This window comes from Pristis pectinata, chromosome 15 (genome assembly GCF_009764475.1).
Source record: "Pristis pectinata isolate sPriPec2 chromosome 15, sPriPec2.1.pri, whole genome shotgun sequence".
Lineage (NCBI taxonomy): Eukaryota > Metazoa > Chordata > Chondrichthyes > Rhinopristiformes > Pristidae > Pristis > Pristis pectinata.
The window spans coordinates 35,311,755-35,332,037 of NC_067419.1; the positions used below are offsets into that span (position 1 = coordinate 35,311,755).

The following is a 20,283-nucleotide window of genomic DNA, read 5'->3' on the forward strand; positions in this document are numbered from 1 at the left end:
TTTGTTCCTCCAATTCTCTCTGACTATTGGGCGGTCTATAATACAACCCTATTAGTGTGGCCACACCTGTCCTGTTCCTCAGCTCCACCCATATGGCCTCTGTAGATGAGCCCTCCGGGCTGTCCTGTCTACGCACAGCTGTGATCTGTTCCCTGACCAGTAATGCCACTCCTCCCCCTTTCATCCTTCCCCCTCTATCACGTCTGAAACAGAAGCCAGGAACATTAAGCTGTCAGTCCTGCCCCTCCTGCAATCATGTCTCACTAATAGCAACAACATCGTAATCCCACGTGCCAATCCACGCCCTAAGCTCATCCGCCTTACCTACAATACTCCTTGCATTGAAATAGATGAACCTGAGAACATTACTATCATGTACAAACCTTTGATTTCTGTCCATACCTGCAGACCTCGCATGATCATTTTCCTCCTCACTTTCTTCTCTAACACTCTGGTTCCCCTCCCCCTGCAAATCTAGTTTAAACCCACCGGAGCAGCACTAGCAAACCCACCCGCAAGTATGTTAGTCCCCTTCCAGTTCAGGTGTAAACCGTCCCTTCAGAACAGATCCCACCTTCCCTGGAACAAAGCCCAATTATCCAGAAACCTGAAGCCCTCCCTCCTGCACCAACTCCTTAGCCATGTATTTAGCTGCACGATCCTCCTATTTCTAGCCTCACTAGCACGTGGCACTGGTAGCAATCCTGAGTTTGAAACCTTGGAGGTCCTGTCCTTTAACTTTGCACCTAACCTAATTCCCTAAACTCTCTTTGCAGGACCTCCTCCTCCTTCCTATCCACATCATTGGTCCCTACATGGACCACGACATCTTTTCCTGCTGTGTTTTTTTTATTTATTCATTTTTGAGATCTGAGCTTCACTGGGTAGCCCAGCATATATTGCCCCTGCCTAATTGCCCTTGAGAAGGTGATGAATGGCTGCCTTCTTGAACCGCTGGTGTAGGGATGCCAAGTGCTGTTGAGTGGAAAGTTTCAGGATTTAGACTGAGCAACCATGAAAGGCTAGCGATTTATCATGTGCAACTTAGAGAGGAACCTGCAGATGGTGGTGTTCCCATGTGTCTGCAGTCTTTGTCCTTGTAGAAGTCACAGGCTTGGAAGGTGCTGTCAGAATAACCTGGGCAAGTAACTGTATATCGTTGTGTAGATGATGCACACTGCAGTCACTGAGTACCAGTGGAGGGAATAAAAGTTTAGGGTATTTGATGGGGTGCCAATCAAGCAGGCTGCATTGGTGTCAAGGATGGAGTTAGGCTACTTGTCAAGCTCACCTATCACACTACTGCCTTGTAGATGTTGGAAGCGCCTTAGGCTGTCAGAAAGTGAGTCACTCAACCAGTCTCTGACCGAGCGTATTGATGGTGGAGGACTTGAAGATGCATTTGAACAATGGAAAGATTTGTATATATGCCTTACAGTTCTGGAATAAAGAGATGCAAAATAGAAGTTAATTTTCTTGGGAATGAATTGCCTACAGGACCACAATGGTTTAATTGATCTGTGAGCTAATCAGGATGCAAAGGTCATGTAATCACAGTCAGTTATGTTGCATTAACCGAAGCATTAGTAAATCCTGACTAAAGAGACCAAGGAAAAAAAAGTAAAGAACAAAAAAAGAGAACCACCCTGAATTTATATACACACAAAATGTTGGAGGAACTCAGCAGGTCAGGCAGCATCAATGGAGAAAAGTAAACAATCGACTGTTCATTCCCTTCCACAGATGCTGCCTGACCTGCTGAGTTCCTCCAGCTTTTTGTGTGTTGCTCCAGATTCCAGTATCTGCAGTCGTTTGTGTCTTTATGTAAGAAATCTAGTCTACATATCTCTATGTGTATCTGACAAAGATATTTTAGGCTGGATCTACATTTAGTGATTAATAACCTGCTTTTTCATTATCTTGGTCTAAATGCTTCCTTGATTGTACCATATGTACTTCAGTCCAACACCAAGTTTCAGCCTATATATTCTGGTCTGATAATGTGGCGTAAGGATATGGGAAGGTGTGAGGTCCCAACTGTTAAATTAAGTAGAGAAAACACCAGCTAACTCTGGTACCGTGTGTAAGGTCCAACTTGTGCTGCATTAGACACAGATGGTTTAAGGACACAGATTCGCATTCCTAGAAGACTCAGGCTGCTTGTGGAAATTCCTGTTTATCTTGAACACGAGAAAACTGTCCAGAGAAAGCCCAAGCTGTAACAATGCATTGTCACAATTTCTTCGTTTTAGTTGACACTTATCTCTATTAGGTATATAATATATTCATTAATACATTTTAATTAGCGACTTAGTTGTTCCATGGGTGTTGGGCTTATGCTGACTTATGCATATTGTGTTGAAAAAAACACCTTAAAACAATCCCTGTGGAGCCAGGAGAAAAACAAATTGCTCTCCCTTATTATAATTACACTGCAGGTGAAAAGAAATTTAGTTCTGCTGATTAGTGCACATTAGGGAGACATTAACAATTCACAAGTTATGCTCAAAACGAATTAGACAGAGTAACATTAAACATACAGCACTATAAGCAACATTAAGTTGCAATTGTAAGGTAATTTATTGACCCCAAATATCTGTATAACACTTATGTACTTGAAATAATGATCTTGGCGCACAGTACAAATGGGTTTAGCTCACTAGACTGATTTAAGTAAGAAAAATATTTCAAAGCGCAGATCTGTGATACTTGGTCTAACCTTTCGAGGCCACATTTAATAAGTGGTCCAACACTGCCTTATCTGAGACACCGGCAGTATACTCAGCTTTTCCATCTTGGTGCTCATCATCACCTAAATCAAATAAAGCAGGGCCAACTTAATTAAACCGAAATAATAGAGAAAAATTGCCACGTGGGCTGTGGGTAGCACAAAATTAGGAGCAATAAAAATTGGGAAAGATCATTTTACATTTCCATTATCTTTTGGGCTAGAATTTAAACACAAAACAAATTCCTTCCTTCCTCACATCAGCAACAAACAATACTGCCAACATCCAAAGAACTCTTTTCTGAAGCACAATTTATTAATTTCCCCCACCAATTATCCTGAAGGAACGTGCTTGTTTAGTGAAACTCTGTGCCAAGGATTTACGATTGAAGACTTATTCGAATCTCATTATCCTGGAATGGGCTCAAACAATCTGTGGAGGAGATAAAAGTGTTCTGCCCTGCATTTCTATCTAGGTTCAATATGTAATTCAAAATACGAATTACATCATCAAGAAATGGTATGACCATGTAAGAACCACTCATGCCAGAAGGCATTATCTGGAGATCATGCATTACAAAACCCTGCTCAGATATTCTAAATTTTATGGGTTGATAATCGAGGTTCTTCTTAATGGTTGAGCTGTCCTATGATGATTCCATACATCAAGTTATAGTCATACAGTCATACAGTACAGAAATGGGCCCTTCTGCCCACCACATCCATGCTGACCTTTCTGCCCATTACAATAATCCCATTTGCCTGTATTAGGACTGTACCTTTCTCTGTCTTGCCTATTTAAGTGTCTGTCCAAATGCCTCTGAAAATATAGTAATTGTAAGTGATGTGAGATTAGAAGTAAATTAACCTTCTGGCTGGCTCACAAACCCACTGGTCCCAGAACCAAGTTCAACAGATGTACAATGCTCCCAATACAGCAGGCCCTTCAAATGAGTGGAGAAGTGCCACCAACAATGTCTGCACAAATCCTTCAAATCCATTGGCAGGGTATGCAAACCAATGTTAGCATCCTCTCCCTGGCCAACATACCCAGCACTGAATTCCTAACTAAACTCAGCCGGCTCCAATTGGCAGATCATGTTTTTTTCACACGGCCAGCATCAGACTCCTGAAACAGGCACTCTATGCCTATCTCTGTCACAAGAAGAGATTATCAAGAGGGCAGAGTAAACGCTTGAAGGATGCTCCTTCAAAAGGTATTCTCACTGACTTGTGGAATTCCTGGGCTGTGACCACTTAAAATGGAGGACGAATGGAGAAGATGGCAGCGAGAACTGTGTTCAAACATCGGGAGGACGTGAAAACCCAGACATGTAGCACCTCCCCAGCTATCCTTTGTATTGAATATGGCAACATATCTTGTGATCAACCCTAAAGTTATTTTATTCAATCAGTCAAGATTCTAAACACCTGGAAATGCTGCTTCACCATATCATCAAACCATCATTAGCGCTGATCCACATCCAGTAAGTAGCTAAGGATTTAACAATTTAAGTAACATATTCCCACTCCTAATAGAACCAAAAGTTGTCAAAATATGCCCAAATGTTCGCCTTGATCTGTGTGAACACACTGGCATGCCAACACACATTGCGAGTTCTATAAACTCTCGCTGTTTTCCCAAAATAATGAATAAATGTTCAGTTAGTGTGGCTGCCGAGTGCTGCATTATAACCATTTTTAAAAAATCACCCATTACCTTCTGCATTATTAAGATTCCATAAGAAATGTCCAACAGGACAGAAGTCTAAAAGTACAAAGCTTCAACATCTTCATAGGATAGGAGAAACCAGACAAAGATCTCCATGTTTAGAATATAAAGCACATCATGTTCTGTTAGATCTTATCATACAACATGAAGTTCATGAACAGCAGGAAGTCAACTGCATCCATGTGCTTTGATGGAACATGCTGTTGTTCCTGTCAGTAAATGTATCTTTTGACAGGATTTGCCCTCTAATACTGAAAGCATATTGGACTGAATTATGCGCAGCAAATCTAAATACTGTCAGTTTCATCCAAAATATACACTTCTTTAAAACCAAGTCCTTAAAAATTACAAAATCTTAAAACTATGCTCATTGCAAATACTCACCAAACTGAAGTATTTGGATTTTGAGGTCCTGCTGTACTTGTGAAACATGTCAAAATGAGCAAAACCACGTTTAAAAACTGAGCACAACATTGTAAAATGTTCATATGTAGCCCTGTAAAAGTTAGTTCCTTTTCATAATATTCACCCACCTGTAATCCCTTTTGAAATACATTCTGTCCCATAAAATTAGCCACCATTCGAATCAATGCAGCACCCTAGGAATTAAAATCAAAAATTATTTTTATGAACATATTATCAATTGTATTTTCATACACCTGAACTCACTTAACAGAAACCAGCAGTTGGTCTCATGCAATTTAATATTTTTCTTTTAGTTCAGAGTTGCATTTGTTCTTGGACCACCCACTGAGGCTTCTGCGGATTCAGGACTAAGTGTTGAGCCACCATGGCTACAGGTGCAATGGACCAGAAGATCACTAATGTTGTACTTTTCTTAAAGCAAGATACAAGCATAAACCAAATAATTTCAGGGCAGTCAGCCTAATATCAGTGATGGACAAACCGTTGGTAAAAATTCCGCGGAAGAGCATAATTATAATTTAAAAAGGCACAGGCTCTACATGGACTTGTTAACCAATACCAATGTCCGACTACCTTGACTGTATTTGTTTGAGGAGGTAAGAAGGAAGGTGAATGAGGTTGCCACACTTCGTGTGTTCTCCATGGGCGGGGTGTTGGATCCCTGACATCCATCAATGATTTATACTTAGAGTTGACTGTGCATCAAAAAACAGCTGGACTCCAGAAACTGGTCAAAATGTAATTCAATCTGGCGAAATGCAAGATTGTGCATTTACGGAAGGCAAAGCAAGGGATTACACAGTAAATGGTAAGGTACTGAGAGGTGCAGAGGAACAGAGAGATTTAGTGAGCACATCCACAGATCCCTGAAGTTATCCAAACACATAGATAAGGCAGTTAAGAAAGCAGTCAGAGCACCTTCCTTTATTGGCCAAAGTGAAGAATACAAGAGCGAAGAGGTCATGGTGCAAGGTTATAAACACTGGGTGGAGTTCTGGTCACTATACTGGAGAAAGGATGTGATAGCACTGGAGAGTTATGAGTGTGTTGCCAGAGAAGTTTAGATATGAAGAGATATTAACTGGGCTGGGCACATTTCCCTTGGACCAGAGGAGACTGAGGGAAAATTTAATCAATGATATAAATTACAAAAGCCAAGACATGGTGAAAAGAAAGGAGTTATTTCCCTAATGGGGAAGTCAATAGCAGGTAATTGGTGGAGGAGTACAGGAAATTGAGAAAAAATGTTTTCACCCAGAGAGCAGTGGTCTGGAACTCACTCCTTGAAGGGAATGGTGAGGCAGATCACATTTCAGAATTATCTGGATGAGCACTTAATGCGCTCCAGACAAAGATATGGAAGTGGGATTGGTCTGAACCGCTCTTTATTCAGTAGCATGGACAGGCCGGGTTGAATGGGCTTCTTCTGTGCTGCCAGCTTCCACAATTCTAAGATACAAGTACAATTTTTATCATCCTACCCCTGAGGGAATCCAACAAGGCCTCAATTCCAGTACTCCTTCTTCTTGCTTATTGGCCTCCATGAGCTACTGACATCACAACAAATGATGCATCAGTGATCTGCCACACCACGATGCTCCTAATATCAACAGAAGCAGCTGAGCAGGAGTCAGAGGCTTACAATTTTGGAGCCATGGTGATAAGCACTGAAAAAGATATTGCTGTGCATGCCTTGATGCTAGACTCCAATTCTCACTCCTACAGTTAGTGGGGGTAAGTGGCTATTGCCTTGTTGAAGATCAGCAGCCTTGAGCACAGTGAAATTCAGCTGCAATGCTCCTTTTCTAAAGACCCACAGCTATAAAGCTCCTTTGCTCAGTAGTATACCCTCTGTTGCTGCTGGCTCCCTTGCAACTACACTTGCTCTAGATTTCTGACTGTCGAGGATTAGCCCAGCCTCACTGCAACATTCAGCAACAGGGAATGTGTACCTACCGAGAAACAGTTCAGTAAACTCTCTCTTCCAAAATATCTCACAGTCCAAACAGAAAAAAACCTGCCCATAAAGCACCAATAAAGACAAAATAAAATCAGCCTCAGACCCACCTAAATGGAGATGAGGATGCTCTGAAGATCAGCCATGATGTTATAAGACCATAACACGAGGAACAGAAGGGGTAGCCCCTCAAGCCTGTTCCAACATTAAATAAATCAAAGCTGATATGATCTTTGGCCTTTATTCTACTTTCTTGCCCAATCCCCAATACTCTTGATTCTTCTGTAATCTAAAATCTTTGTAAGTACTTAATGGCATAAAATCTCCAGCCTTCCACAGTAAAGGACTTTAAAGATTCAAACCCCTCAGAGAAGAAATTCCTCACCATCTCAGCCATCTCATATTCTGAGACTATGCCCCCCAGTTTTAGACCTCCTCAGCCAAGGAAACAACATCCACCCCATCAAATCTCCTCGGAATCTTATATGTCACAATCATCTCTCATTCTTCTAGACTCCAGACAGTAACAGCCCACTCTGCTCAGCCTTTCCTCATAGGACAAACCCTTATTTGAGTAATCAATCAAGTGAACCTCCACTGCATTGTCTCCAAGCCAAGTATATCATCCCTCAAATAAAGACCAAACAGTATTCCAGGAAGCCCTGTACAGTTCTAACAAGACTTCCAGACTTTAATACTTCCCTCCTCCCACCCTTGCAATAAAGGACAACATTCTATTTTCTTGCTAAACGAGTGCTGCAGATGCACCCCGTTTTCTGTTTCTGATACTATTCAACTGTGAGGCGGGCTTGAAGTAGGTTTGCTTCTGTTCCTGAACATATTTTCTCAAGGCTGCTTCCTGTCTATTTCTATTATGGGCTGCTGGATATGTTTCAGGAGTAACGTTAATGCAAGGATATGTTTAACCAATTTCAGCTCAATATGAGGGATATTGAAATCTTCTTCTCACACTCAAGTAGTCACAGCACCTTCTTGTATGCAATCCAGTCAAAAACTGTATCTATGTCTGTTGCTTGAAGGACTTCCTGGGATATTGGATGTGAACTGGCCAGACCATCAAGCAGCATCACTTCATGTAGGTTGTCAGTCAGGAATTGTTGTTTCTCCTGAAATATTCACACAGATTTAGGATCAATTCTCCTTGGCTTTGCAATCACATAGACCTTACTGGCATTTAAAACTGAAGTCCTTGTCAAAACTATTTAAAGAATCAGAAATAAAAACAGCAGAGTTTAAAATGCTGATGACAAATGCTCATCATGAATCGCCAATACATAAATTTGTTAGCTTGATGTCAACAAAGTAAAACATTTATAAACATGATTTACATGAAAATCTGATTTCTGTTTGCTTAGAATACTAAAAGCGGAATTTAAAAATGCTTTTAATGAGCAGAAACACTTATTTAACATTGATGGGGGGGGGGGATTCCAAATTATATTCCAGTGATGTTAAAAGAAGTGTGTGAATTTATTTCAAATGTAAGCTACTACAAGCCAACATATATTGCCGATTGACTGAACCTCCAATTCAATGGAAAAGAAAATTAAGCAGTTTCCATACTGGACAGATTGACCACATTGCCAACATCGAAAGATCTGCCAGAAATTTTAAACATATCCAATCAAATATTTAACTGCATTCCATAAGTATAGGCCTCATAAAGAGTAATCCTGACATTTTGCTTTGGGAATCAAAAACTTGATCATGTATCCTTTAAACATTATCTGAAGCATGTTAATGGGATGTCTTTCCGAACAAATCTAACACATGATGGTGAAGTTGATTATAGTATAACAGACACCAGCACTTACATGCATACTGGATTATAATGTGAAATATTGTTATAAAGGGAATGCCTTCTATTTTGATGGAAATTTCGCTGTTACTGAACAGTAGATGGTCCATAAAAGCAGATACTACAAACTTACCATATTAAATTTTGGGTAAAGGTAATCAGTGCCAATATATTCAAAATAGTGAGCAAATCCTTCCTTTAACCATACATCTTCCCACCAAATAGGAGTCACGAGATCACCAAACCACTGAGAATAAATAAAAGCCATTTAGATACAAAAGCAGAAAAACGAGAAATGTTCTAAAAGTTAAAAAGTTGTGATAACCAAATGATGATCTGTATTTATTCCCCTCTGGTTTTTATACCTGATGGCAGATTTCATGTACGACAACCATAGTGATGTCCAGTAAATAGGAAATGGACGAGACTTCAGGATCCAGCAAAATCCTTTCTTCTACAAACACACTCAATCCCCAGTTTTCCATACCGGCATATGGGAATTTAGGCACAGCTAACAGATCTGTAACAAAAAAAATTACAAATAAACATATAAATTGGGAGCAGGAGTAAAATCACTTGGCCTCTCGAGCCTGCTCTGCCATCAATAAGGCGTTGGCTGATCGGGTTGTATCTCAGCACTCCATGCTCACCTACCCTCTATAACCTTTCATCCCCTTGCCTATCAAAAACCTACCTACCTCTGCCTTAAAAAGATTCAGTGATTCTGCTCCACTGCCATTTGAGAGAGTTCCAAAGACTCATGACACTCTGAAAGACAAAGATGATTCTTGAATCCCATCTTTTCCATCTTGTCAAGACTCCTCAGGATCTTATAGGTTTTAAACAAATCCCCCTTCTAAACTCCAGTGGATACAAACCCAACCTGTCCAACATTTTCTCTTAAGGCAACCCACCCATTCCAGGCGCTAGTCCAGTAAACCTTCTCTGAAGTGCTTCCAATGCATTAACTTTCTTCCTCAAATAAGGAGACTAAATTATACACAGTATTCCTGATGTGGTCTCACCAATGCCCTGTATAAATGAAGTATAACCTCCCTAGTTATGTATTTAATTTTCCTCACAATAAATAACATTCTGTTTGGCTTTTATAATTTCTTACTGTACCTGAATAAAAGTGTTGTGCGAATCATGCACTAGGACACCCAGAGTCCCCTCCTTCTTAAAGTTCTGCAAATTCTCACCTTTTAGATAAGATGGTGCTTCCTATTTTTCCTGCTAAAATGGACCCTATTATTTTCCCACATTATACTCTATTTGCCAGATCTCTACTCACTTACTCAAGCTGTCCCTGAGTAGCCTATGTCCTTTTCACAACCTACTTTCCGACCTACCTTTGCACCTTAAGCAAGTTTAGCAACTTCAATGTCCGGTATCTAGCACTGATATGAACCATAGAAGTGTACAACAAAAGTATCAGTCTTTACATCAGTGCTTCTCCTGGGAACTACCATGATAGGTGGTCAGAATGGGTGATCCACATCAGCCAACATCAGGAGAGCTAAGAAGGGGGACCTGATCGTCATTTTTCACCCTTCTTTTCAAACAACAGTGCCCACTGTCCTCAACAATGTTTTGGTTTGAGTATTCCAATTTCTTTCTTTCCTTTGCAAGTCCAACTCAATCATCTCATCTCTGTAACAGTACTCCCAAGCACTTACCAACACTATTCAAAGACTCAGAGTAAAAGGAAGCCATGCAGACCATGGCATTCATGCCAGTTTAAAAAGTGCCACCAAGCCAAATTCCATCTTCCAGACAGTAGGTCTGTGGCTCTGCAGGGCACGGCTCTCTGTGTACACAGTCAGGCAGTTTCTAAATGTGATATTGCTCCTTGCTTTTAGCTCCTTTTCAGGTAGTGACTTCCAACCTCCTACCTGTCTGAATGAAAAAACACCTCACCACTGCAGAAGGAACCAGGTGTTTCCCATTCCCTCCTAGGCCCCTCGTAATTTTATGCACCTCAGTTAAGAACACAAAAACATGGCAATTCGACCCTTCATGGCAGCTCCACCATTCAATAAGATCATGGCTGATCATTTACCTCAGCTCTGCTTTTCTGCACTAACCCCATATTCCCTGATTCCCTCAATATCTAAAAATCTTGAATATACTCAGTCCACAGTCATCTCAAGGTGATAGGGAGACCAGCCCTGAATACAATTTTCCAGATGGGATCTCACCATGACCCTATATAATTGGTATTGGTTTATTATTGTCACTTGTACTGAGGTACAGTGAAAAACTTGTCTTGCATACCGATCGTACAGATCAATTCATTACACAGTGCAGTTACATTGGGTTAGTACAGACTGCATTGACATAGTACAGGTAAAAACAATAACAGTACAGAGTAAAGTGTCACAGCTACAGAGAAAGTGCAGTGCAGGTAGGCAATAAGATGCAAGGTCACAAGGTAGATCAGAGTTCATGTCATCGTATAAGGGAACTGTTCAATAGTCTTATCACAGTGGGACAGAAGCTGTCCTTAAGTCTGGTGGTATGTGCCCTCAGGCTCCTGTATCTTCTACCTGATGGAAGAGGAGAGAATGACCCAGGTGGGTGGGGGTCTTTGATTATGCTGGCTGCTTCACCAAAGCAGTGAGAGGTAAAGACAGAGTCCAAGGAGGGGAGGCATCTCTACACCTGTACTCAAATCCTCCTGCTACAAAGGCCCAGACACTGTTTGCCTTCCTAACTGCTCACTGTGCCTGCACATCAACTTTCAGTAATGTGTGTACACAGGTACCCAGATCCCTCTGAACACTAGCATCTTTCCATCTCTCACCATTTAAAAATACTATTTTTTTTCTATTTTGTCTACCAAAGTGGATGACCTCACAAAACCTCACATGATATTCCATCTACCACATTCTTACCCATTTACTTGACCCGCCCAGAAACACCTGAAGTGTCTTTGCATTCTGCTCACTGCCCACATTGCCACCTAGATTTGTATCATCAGTAAACTTGGATATATTATTTGATCCTTTCATCAACTCACTGCTATACACAGTGAACAGCTGGGACCCCAACACCAATCCCTGCAGGACCCTACCTTACAGCTGCTCAACCCAAAACTGTCCTGTTTATTCCTACTCTGTGTTTTCAATCCATGCCAGTATATTACCCCAATATTGTACACTCTTTGTCTGCTCAGCCTCTCTGTTCCAAGAAAAATAATTCTATCCTCATAGCTACAATTTTCGGTCCACTCAATTTTATAGTAACTCTCCAATACACCCTCTCAAATTCAATCTTTCCTGTAATGTGGTAACCAGAACTGTACACAAACATCAAACTGTGGCTTAACCAGTGCTGTCTACAGTTCTGGCATAACATTCCTTGTCTTATATTCTATATCCTTGTTAATATTAGAAAGCATCCTATATGCCCTATTAACCAGGTTATCATTGTTCCCTGCTACTTTGAATGATCTGAGGATGTAAATTTCAAGGACCCTCTTGATTCCCACATCTTTTAAGATATCTTTCTGGATTCATTACCACTTGCCACTTCTTTGCACAACTGAACCTAACGTTGCAACTTCAAGTGTTCCTCCTCATCATAAACCACACAAATAATTTTAATATCATCTGCAAATGTCTGTATTGCACCCCTATTTTGTCTAAATCATTAATCTACATCTTGACAGGGAGAGGCTGAGTATTGAGCCTTGTGAACCTCACTAGAGACAGAATTTAGTTGCAAAAACCCCTGTCAAACATTATCCTTTTGCTTTCTGCCAATGAGCCAATCTTGGATCCATTTTGCAATCTTTCTTGGATCCCATGACAGCCTGTCATGTGGGACCTTGTGAAGAGCCATGCTGAATACCATGTATGCTGCATCAACCACACCGCCCTCATTGACCCTCTTTGCTACCTTTGAAATTTAATCCAGGTAGTCAGACAGAAATTTCCCTTAACAAATCCATGTTGATAGATTCTAAATTTCCTCAAAGTTAAACCAACTAACTTGAAATTATTTGGTTTATCCCCACCTCCCTTACTGAACTTTGGTACATTAGTAATCCTCCAATTCTCTGGTGGCTGGGCAGAAATGAAAACTGATGGTCAGAGCTCTTACAATTTCCTTCCCCGCTTCTTTTAAAAGCCTTGATTATATTCCATCAGGGTCTGGGAAAAATGCTAAACCTTTTAATATTTCCTCATATTATTTCCCTCATCCAATATTTCACACTCTTCCTCAACTATAAAGTCTATAACACCCCCTTCTTTGTGAGGAGAGCCACAAGGTAGTCATTAAGAACCTTACACCACTGCACACAGGCCACTTTTATGGTTCATAATCAGCCCTACCCTTTTTTTGGTTATTCTCATGTTCTTTTTGAAATTATGAAATACCTTTGGATTTTCTTTGATTTTATTCACCAGTACTTATTCATGCGTTCCCTTTGCTTCCTATCCTTTTAACTTCACCCCTAGATTGTCTACACACTTCTGGGCCTTACAATGAACAAATTTTACTGGGAGGTTCACAAACATTATTAGGGGGTTACTCTGATTTCTTGGACATCAGAGGCAATTTTAACCTATTCTACCCCTCAGGAAGCTGATGGGATGGGGTACAATGTAAGTTCTTTGCTCAGACTAATTGTACACTCTGGAAGTGAGTGGGCTGGTTTAAAAATCAGTGATCCAACCAATCCCGTAACTATGCATACCAGCATGATTGGTTAAAATATCTCCCTCCAACTCCTGCAATTATATAGGGCCCTGTGAGACTGCAGCTGGAATATTGTACAGGTCGGGTCTCCCTGCCAGGGAAGGATATAGAACATAGAACATTACAGCCGACATTTTATCCTGCTCTAAGATCTAGCTAACCCCTCCCTCCCACACAGCCCTCCATTTCTCTATCAATCATGTGTGATAGAGGGATTGCAACAAATGTTCACCAGATTGATGCTTTTGTTGACTATTCTCTCTTCGGAGGAGAGACTAAGTTAACTGAGATGGAGTTCAGAAGAATGGCAGGTGATCTCATACAAATTTCTTACAGGACTTTATAGATGTAGGGATGATATTTCCCTGTTGGCCATCCAGAACCAGGAGTCACAGTCTCAAAATAAGAGGTCAATCTTTTAGGACAGAGATAAGAAGAAATTTCTTCACCCGAAGGGTAGTGAGTCTTTGAAATTCCCTGCTCCCGGGGGTTGAGGAGAATCAGTCACAGTACATTCAAAACAGTGGTCAACAGATGTTTGAATAATAAGGGGAACAGAGGGTTTTAAGGTCAGGTGCAGAAAAGTGACACTGAACTAAACATAAGTAACAACCTTATTGAACATCCAAGCAGGCATGAGGAATCAACAGACCTAGTCCTGCTTCATTTTCTCACATTTACATATTCTCAGCTTTGAGGGAGCTGAATAAGAATGGACCTCTTGGACGTGTTTGGGACGCTAATTCAATACAGACAGCTAATTATCAGCATCAGTCTGAGTCTCCCTATCCCCATGTTGTAAATAGACAGAGATACAAACTGGTATCAGGCAAGTGCAGAGGAAGGATCAGGAAACAGTTCCTCACAGAGAAAATGATAAATGCCAGGACTAGATTCTTGGTTATAGCAGGGGAAACTATGAAAACACTGGACATTTAAGGAACAGAGAGTATGATGGTAAAGGAAAGGTGTATCATGGGTTTCTATGGGAGGAGGTCTCTTCGTGATCCAGTGTTTTAACCCCTTCATGGGAAAACTGGTGCTGATATGTTCCATCTTCACAGCAGCATGAGTGAGGTAAGAAACTTGACTAGTGATGAAATGTGGGAATAAATGCCAGTACACTAACATCTACTGCCATCCAGCCCTAGAGCAAGTTTTGATAATGTATATTGCTTAAACATCTGTAAACATCCTTGTACATAAACGTTTACTGATGGCAAAGGAATTCCAGGCACTGCAGAAGTTTCAATAAACTTATATTTTATATCACTAAAGCACTCTGGAGAGATATTGCAGATATTTGAAAACAACATAGCAATATACCTTGCGCATAATGAGAAACTGATATTGTGCAATCTCAATTCATTGTTTTAATAATTTCATGGGTATAAAACCTTATACATTATAAACCTCACAGCCAGATACTCTTCTAAATTCATTAACAGGGAGTAATGTGGATACAGGCAAGGCCTATATTTTTACATATAAAATAAGGATTTAAAACGCATATGTTGCGTGGTCTCCTAGAAGCACTTTGTTTCAGTAAGTGATCTATTTGTTAAAGTAGAGGGTAATCAATTTACTAATCCTCCCACACTCTCCAAAGTGGTCTTGTATGCCTCAGTGTAGATGTCAAAGATAAATTTTCAAATGCAGTTTACATTAAGATCCTTAAAATGTCACCAAATAATGCATGAAAACCATTTGAAAAGATAAGCTTTTCCTCATCTACAGACCAACTAATACTGCAATTTCTCACAAATTCCATCGGGGACCTCCTGTTTGTGCATTCTGTGATCAAAACGTTTTTAAACATTGCTAAGTAGAAATAAAAATTAATTTGTCCATTTCACCTGTTGTTGAGGAATTGTTAAAACACGTTAACAGGAGTGAGCCATTCAGTCCCTCAAGCACACTCCACGCTCTATTAGATCGTGATTGGATTGTATCTCAACTCCATCAACTTGCTTTGGCTCCATTACCATTAATACCCTTGCCTGATAGTTATATCAGCCTCAGTTTTCTTTAGGGGAGAGAGATCCCACATTACTTTAATGGCCTGCTCATAAATGTAACCTTCAAGGTACTGAGAAATGCTGTGCGTGGGATGTTCTTTATCCTACTTTGATTTCAAAATAAATATAATGTTCTCTATTTTCATTGATGGTGAGATGTGATGTGGAATAAGCCTTTGCAAATTCCTTTCCCTCACAGTGGCTGGTGCTGAGTGGATGAGGAGGTCTTCAAAGAAGCTGCATGTTCTTAATATGATCCCATTAAGTACCTAGAAAAACAAACTGAGGCCTGATCAGTACTTGGCTGGGAGACCACTGGTTAATACCAGGTGCACTGGGCTTATTGCTTGGGGAAACAGATGAACCACTCTGCTGACTGAACTAAGAAAGATTCTCAGCCTCACTGCATATATTTAAAAAAACATATCAGTTAATTATGCAGAAGACTAGCTCTCATAAATGATGTCATGTAAATCAAAAGCATCATCAACATAGTAATGCTTTAACACAAGACTCAACTGAAGGATAGTAACGGGCTGATTTTATGAAATCACGCTCTCAGCAGGTTACCACACCCTGGAAATTCGGGAATATCTTTTAACTCCAGATCTTTTTTAATCTAAAGTTGTCAAATGGACATGCAGAGACACAAGAGACTGGTGGAACCTGGAGCAAAAAACAAACTGCTGGAGGAACTCAGCAGGTCAGGCAGCATCTGTGGAGGGAATTGGACAGTCGGCATTTGAAGGGTCTTGGCCTGAAACATTGACTGTCCATTTCCCTCCACAGATGCTGCCTGACCCACTGAGTTCTTCAGGCAGTTTGTCAAATGGGTGGCCTTGGACACGTTCTTTGGATTATTTGTCCAGTAACACAGCCACTATAACAATGAAGAAGCTTGGATTCAAATAGCAAAACATGCTAAGGTATTTCATAAGGACGATCGTGAAGTACTTTGCCACCATGCTACAGCAACAATCTCATCCCAGTACCACACTGGCCAGGACTATAGAAAGATCCCGAGCTGTCATACTCTTCTTTTCATGACATCTGGATGTCAGGGGCATTACTTCAGCAAAGGACAACCTCTGTAAGTTCTTAACTACAACAACAACAACCTACTAACATGCAGCACAGTTAACCTAGCAAAACATCCCAGAGTGCTCCGCAGAAGTGTTATTGAAGTCTGCTACCAAGCCATACACGAGGTACATGGGCAGATGACCAAATGCTTTTTCTGCACATTGGCATCTTCTTTACTTAAAACTACTCCTGCAACTCAACTCGTGCCAGAGGGGGTGTTGCTGAATAGAAATGCACTATTGGCTCTTATCACCATGGGATACCGTGCTTATCCTGAGGATGCTATTATTTCTTCCAATGGAGAAATTGGAGTAGAGCCAGTGTCACTTGAAGAGGAAGTGACATAAACGACAGCTGGCATACAGGTGAACCTATGGGAGAGCACAGTCTGGCAAAGGAGGTGGGTAAATGCACATCATAGTAGTGCATTTTATATTACTGCCAAGCACTCACATTCAGCTGTGACTTCAAAAGACAAGGAATGTCATTGACTGTGCATCTCCACAGGAGAATGCCTGTCCAGTCTGTATCACCAAGGAACCTGCTGCTAAGAACATATGCTCCACCACAATCAATTCACCACTAAATTAATCATGGCATCTTACCAGTACAGGCAGGTGTCAGTGGAGAAGCCAGGCAGCAGAGTGTTGTAGCTAGTAGAGTGGCTGTCTTGCAGTGCCAGAGGCCCGGGTTCAATCCTGACCTCAGGTGTTGTCACTGTGGAGTTTCCTCCAGATTCTACCATCCACCTACACACTGGGGGCAACTTACAGTGGCCAATTAACCTACCAACCCACATGCCTTTGGGATACAAGAAGAAACCAGAGCACATGGTGAAAACCCATGCATTTACAGGGAGAATTCCAGTCAGATAAACACCCCTCCACCACTACCCTCTGTCTTCTATGACCAATCCAATTTACCAATTTACTGTGATCCCATGTGAGTTACTCTTCATAAACTTGATGGACTTTGGCCAAATGTTTTGCTAAAGTCCACGTAGACAACTCCACTGCCCTAGCTTCATCTTCGTCACTTCCTCAAAAAAAAACTCAATCAAATTTGAGAGACAGGATCTCCCCCTCACAAAGCCATGCTATCCCTAATAATTCTGTGCTTTTCCAAATGTGAGTAAATCCTGTCCCTAAGAATCTTCTCCAATAATTTTCCCATCACTCACGTAAGGCTCACTAGCCTATAATTTCCAGGTTTGTCCCTGTTGCCCTTCTTAAACAAAGGAACAACACTGGTTGTTCTCGTCTTCTGGCACTTCACCTGTGGCTGAAGAGAATACGAAGACCTGTGTTCAGGCCCGAGAAATCACCTCCCTTGCTTCCCTCAGTATCCTGGGATAGATCCCATCAGGCCCTGGGGACTTATCCACCTTAATGCTTTTCAAGATGCAAATGCTATTGTTCAGCGCAGATGTGTTACACAAAAGGGCAGGTTTCCATGCTACATCTATGACTGAGATGGCAGGTAAAGTGAAGATGAGGAACCTGTGAGGGAGCAAATCTCAGGAGCCAATGAAGAGGTGTTAGAAAATGTTTCTGTGCAAATGGCTGATTGATTCCCTAATCCCCTCTGCTATCCATTGTGAAGTATTTTCCATCATCCATAGAAACCATGGAAATATTGATAGGTTGGTAGATTCCTATAGCATCAAGGCAGCAGAAACAGATCCAAGGAAACTGGAAACATTGCTACCAATGCTGGCAGAGATACTTTCAGATATAGATAGATATTTATTTCTTAGTCACACGTACATCGAAACACACAGTGAAATACGTCTTTTTGCGTTGCTAAGAATGTGCTGGGGGCAGCGCACAAGTGTCGCCATTCTTCTGGCGCCAACATAGCATACCCACAGCTCTTAACCTGTACATCTTTGGAATGTGGGAGGAAACCAGAGCACCCGGAGGAAACCCACGCAGACACGGGGAGAACGTACAAACTCCTTACGAGCAGCAGCGGGAATTGAACCCAGGTCGCTGGCACTGTAATAGCATTACGCTAACTGCTACGCTAACGTGCCAGCTTCTATTACTCGATTGAGACTATTCACTCTTCAATTATAAGGGACCGGTAGGACACCCAAGCCTCTGCCCAGCACAGGTATCACTAAATCTCTGCAGCGGAATGTATCCCATGCCTACGCGTCATGAAACATCAGACAGGGGCCTGGACTCACTAGCACTGAAAAAGTCGGACAGTTGCTTCACCAAGGCAAGTGAAAGTTCAGGTCTCGATATGACAGCTTCGTCATCTCAGCCACCCACCACTTCATCATACCAGACTTCCAAGTAAGGTTAGCAGCCAAAGTAAGGTCAGTCGCACAAAGGGCAACTGCTTTTGCTGTTCAAGATAAAGGCTCAAGACACTCCAGACTGAAATTAGCCACGTTTATGGTGGTATAACAATCAGTACTAGTGAGAAATAATGGTAGGATATAGCACAAGACCTAGAAATTGTACTTCAAGTGTACTACAATTTCTAAGCCTTGTGGTATCGTAGTGTAGCGGTTAGTGTAATGTTATTACAGCGCCAGCGACCCAGGTTCAATTCCGGCCACTGTCTGTAAGGAGTTTGTAGCTTGTATGTTCTCCCCATGTGTTTGTGGGTTTCCTCTGGGTGCTCCGGTTTCCTCCCACATTCCAAAGACGTACGGGTTAGGAAGCTGTGGTCATGCTACATTGGCGCCGGAAGCGTGACGACACTTGCGGGCTGCCCCAGAACACTCAACGCAAAAGATGCATTTCACTGTGTGTTTCGATGTACATGTGACTAATAAAGGTATCTTATCTTATGTAAAGAGGCACTGTGTAGTTGGTTTTACATGAGCCACCCAGCCAATGATATTTTGTCACACAGAAACTCAGGATGTCATGTGCAGTGCAGGGAAGATTGCATGAAGGGCTTGCCTCCACAATCTCCCACCATGGCAGAGTCCTCTGGGCGGCAGTGATCAAGGGTTTGGGAGGTGCTCTCAGAGTAGGCTAGGCAAGTAACTACTGTGCATTTTGGAGATGGCACACACTGCAGCCGTTGTTTGTGGCGATGGAGGGAATGAATATTTATGGTGGTGGACTGGGTGCCAGTCAAGAATGCTGCTTTGTCCTGAATGGTGTCAAGCTTCGAGTTTGGTAGGAGATGCATTCATTCAGCCAAGGGCAGAGTATTCAGTCTGACTTGTGCCTCAGATGGTGAAAAGGCTTTAAGTCAGAAGGTAAGTAACTCACTGCACTGCCTCTGATCTGCTCTTGCAGTCACGGTATTTATTTGGTGGTCCAGTTGAATTTTTGGTCAGTGGTGAGCCCCATGATGTTGATGATGGGATCTGAGGCACAGTAATCCCATAGACTATCAAGGGTAGATGGTTGGACTCTCTCTTGTTGGAGACGGTCACCTTCTGGCACATATGTGGTAAGAATGTGATTTGCCAATTATCAACCCATGCCTGAATGTTGTCTGGATCATGCTGCATGCAGGTTTGGACTCCAGCTGCCGTGGAGTTGCAAATGGAATTGAATATTGTGCAATCATCAGCAAACATCCCCACTTCTGGCCTTGTGATAGAAAGCAAGTCACCAATGAAGCAGCTGAAGATGACTGACCCTAGGAAACTGCTGCAGTGATGTCCTGGGGACGGGATGAATGATTTCCAGCAGGCACACCCATTTTCCTTTGTGTGAAGTACGGTTCCAACCATCGCAGTGTTTTCCCTCGAAACCCACTGACTTCAGATTTACAGGGGCTCCTTGATGTCACAGTCAAATGATTCCTCGATGTCCCCCTCAACTCACTTCTGGATTT

At 41.7% G+C, this 20,283-nt stretch overlaps 1 protein-coding gene across 1 annotated transcript in view; it reads right to left on the reverse strand.

The window, feature by feature from the left end:
• The window catches only part of LOC127578364 (thyrotropin-releasing hormone-degrading ectoenzyme-like), an 87,720-nt gene that overhangs the window by 28,445 nt on the left and 38,992 nt on the right, over positions 1-20,283 (reverse strand). Inside the window, 4 exon segments of the mRNA XM_052030306.1 lie at positions 4,994-5,059; positions 7,833-7,970; positions 8,796-8,909; positions 9,028-9,182. Coding sequence (XP_051886266.1) covers positions 4,994-5,059; positions 7,833-7,970; positions 8,796-8,909; positions 9,028-9,182 — 473 coding nt within the window.